Here is a 3,102-nt window from a genome sequence, read left to right on the forward strand (position 1 = left end):
GTGGAGGATGTAGTGAGCCGAGATTGCGCCACTGCACTCCAGCCTGGGCAACAGAGTGAGAATCCATTTCGAAAACACAAACACAAAAACAAAACAAAAAAAACACTCATTTGTATGGTTAGTTATTTTCACCTGTACTTCTAAAACAATTACAATTCCTAATATAATCTTACCACCTGTGGTGCTACCCTATGGAATTCAGGATATCAAGGCATACAGGACCTGGGGAACAGATTTCCCCCACTAGCACTGAACACAATGCAATATTCCTTGTGAACAAGAGAACAATTTCATGTTGCTTTCAGAAGCACCAAAGGATGTCATAGTAACTGCTGCCTACTCAGGCTGACCTCTGTGGCATCCAGGATATAAATTAGGACAATACCCTGTAGTTTTTTCTTGGAGGCCTTGAATAGCAATGAAAACTAGACTCAAACTAGAGAGAGAGCTATATTCTGCCATCCTACTGTCCCTGTCTCTGTTGAGCTACACAATGGGAATCTCCAAAAAAAGTTATTCACCCCTTCATGTTAGCAGAACGCAACTGTTTTGTTAGCAGAACCCATACAGTGACTAGAACCCCCAAGATTAATAAGGTCTTTATTATTGTACAAACCAAGGCAGTAAGAGGCAGGTGGTTCCCACAGTTGGTGATTTGGAGGCTGGAAAACTCTATCAAGAGTCATGTGACACCAACAATATCCTGAAATATGTAGTCCTTCTTTTCAGGTCACCAGCAGAGTCCTCTGGGCCAAACCGGGTCAGGTCCATGGCCTAACTCATCAGAAAGGGAAACAAAAAAGAAGGGAATAAATGCTTAGGCTATTTACAAATTCCTCCCATGAATGGGACAACACCAAGGTTCACTTACCTGAATACACTGGGGTGGGTGAGTGGTGCACACTGGTGGTCACTTGCCAGGTGGTAGAGGTAAAATGGCTTCCACTACAGTATCAGCAGAGACATACATCTGACATGGGCCCTGGGCACGGCAAAAGGTGCAATGCAGTTCCCACATACCTGGAATTTATGCAGATGTTCAGATAGAGGATGTTTAATTCAGGCTGATGCCACCCTCATAAGGGATCTCCTTCAGAACTGTTATATCAACTGGACATCCCTACATATCAAAAGTGTCTTTCCCTTGTGCATTCTGTGGCACTCAATGAGATACAGCCTTCAGCTGAAGCTTTCTCACATTCACTGTGTACTCAAGGACTTTCTCCAGGGTGCTAACAGATTTTCCACATTTGCCACTCAAGGCTTTTATTGACTATGAATTCTCTGATGTTTAATAAGGCTGGAGTTATGGCTAAAGGATTTCCCACATTCAGTGCACTCATAAGGCTTCTCCCCAGTGTGAACCCTTCTGTGCTTAATGAGGCCGGAATTTTGAGTAAAGGATTTCCCACATTCACTGCACTCATAGGGTCTTGATCCAGTGTGAACTCTCTGGTGTTTTCGGAGACTGGAGCTGTAGGGAAAGAACTTCCCACATTCACTGCACTCATAAGGCCTCTCCCCAGTGTGAACTCCCCGATGTTGAAGGAGCGCAGACCTTTGGCTAAAGGATTTCCCACATTCGCTGCACTTATAAGGCCTTTCTCCAGTGTGAACTCTATGGTGTTCAATGAGGCTAGAGTTTTGGCTAAATGACTTCCCACACTCGCTGCACTCATAAGGCCTGGATCCACTATGAACTTTCTGGTGCTTTATGAGACTGGAATGATATGTAAAGAACTTCCCACATTCACTGCACTCATAAGGCCTCTCCCCAGTGTGAACTCCCCGATGTTGAAGGAGTGCAGACCTTTGGCTAAAGGATTTCCCACATTCACTGCACTCATATGGCCTTTCCCCAGTGTGAACTCTCCGATGTTTAATGAGGTTAGATTTGTTGCTAAATAATTTTCCACATTCATCACATTCATGAGGTCGCACTGCAGTGTGAACTCTCCGATGCTGAATGAGACTAGAGCTTTGCCTAAAGGACTTCCCACACTCTCCACATTCGTAAGGCTTTTCTCCAGTGTGAACTCTCCAATGGTCATTGAGGCTGTAGCTTTTGCTAAAGGATTTCCCGCATTCACTGCATATGTAACATCTTTCTGTAGTGAGTGTCCTCTGCTGCTGAACAAGTGTGTGTTTACGGCTGAATGCTTTTGTGTACTCTCCACAGTTGTAATGAGTTTTTCTTCTGTGACTGACGGCCCCACCGTCGCTTCTGCTATTTGATTGCTCCCCAGTGTGAGTGGCCTGTTGATGGAGAAATCCCAACTTGGCCAGGAAGTCCTTCCCAGCTTCTCTGCAGGTGGAAGGCTCCCCTGACACATGGAATGTGCAGGTCTTCACAAACAAGGCTGTGCCCACATTGCTTCTGAAATGTTTCTCTCCAAGGTGCTGCTTCCGGTGATGAACATCTGCAATGAAATACAATTACTTCTCACATGCCCCACCCCTACATAATTTCTGCCTATGATGTGTCCCCTTGGACCCAGCCAAGAGCAGAATGTCTCTCAAGACCAAGCTACACGTCTCACGGTCGGGGCCTTCTGGGGAGAAAGACCTGCCTTGGAAGTCCTGAGTTGGGTCTCTCCTTCTAAAGAAATGCTCTGCTCAGAAGGTGCCTCCTCATCCACCACTCTACGCCAAAAACCTAAAAGCAAGAAATGCTAGTGAAGTGCACATTAACTATGGTGGGGGGGGCAGCCCCTATACAACTGTGTGTATGACAAACTCAGGAACAAGTCCATGGGATTGTTTGCATGACAGTAGAGTTGGGTTCGGGCTGCAGATGAGGCTGCATAGCAATTCTAGGCTATAAAGATTACAAGAATGGGCTGGGTGCGGTGACTCATGCCTGTAATCCTAGCACTTTGGGAGGCCAAGGCGGGCAGATAAACAAAGTCAGGAGTTTCAGATCAGCCTGGCCAATATGATGAAACCCCTTCTCTACTAAAAATACAAAAATTAGCCTGGCGTGGTGGTGGGTGCCTGTAATCCCAGCTACTTGGGAGGCTGAGGCAGGAGAATCGCTTGAACCTGGGAGGCGGAGGTTACAACAAGCCAAGATTGCACCACTGCACTCCCGCCTGGGCGACA

At 46.3% G+C, this 3,102-nt stretch overlaps 1 protein-coding gene across 1 annotated transcript in view; it reads right to left on the bottom strand.

Moving 5' to 3' along the window:
- Positions 1–739: 739 nt before the first annotated feature.
- ZNF154 (zinc finger protein 154) overlaps positions 740–3,102 on the bottom strand; it is an 8,322-nt gene continuing 5,959 nt past the window's right edge. The window contains exon 3 of the mRNA XM_011979699.1: positions 740–2,420. Coding sequence (XP_011835089.1) covers positions 1,267–2,420 — 1,154 coding nt within the window. The 3' untranslated portion in view covers positions 740–1,266. The remainder of the gene's footprint in view (positions 2,421–3,102) is intronic.

The sequence above is a fragment of the Mandrillus leucophaeus genome, unplaced genomic scaffold (genome assembly GCF_000951045.1).
Source record: "Mandrillus leucophaeus isolate KB7577 unplaced genomic scaffold, Mleu.le_1.0 Scaffold205, whole genome shotgun sequence".
NCBI lineage: Eukaryota > Metazoa > Chordata > Mammalia > Primates > Cercopithecidae > Mandrillus > Mandrillus leucophaeus.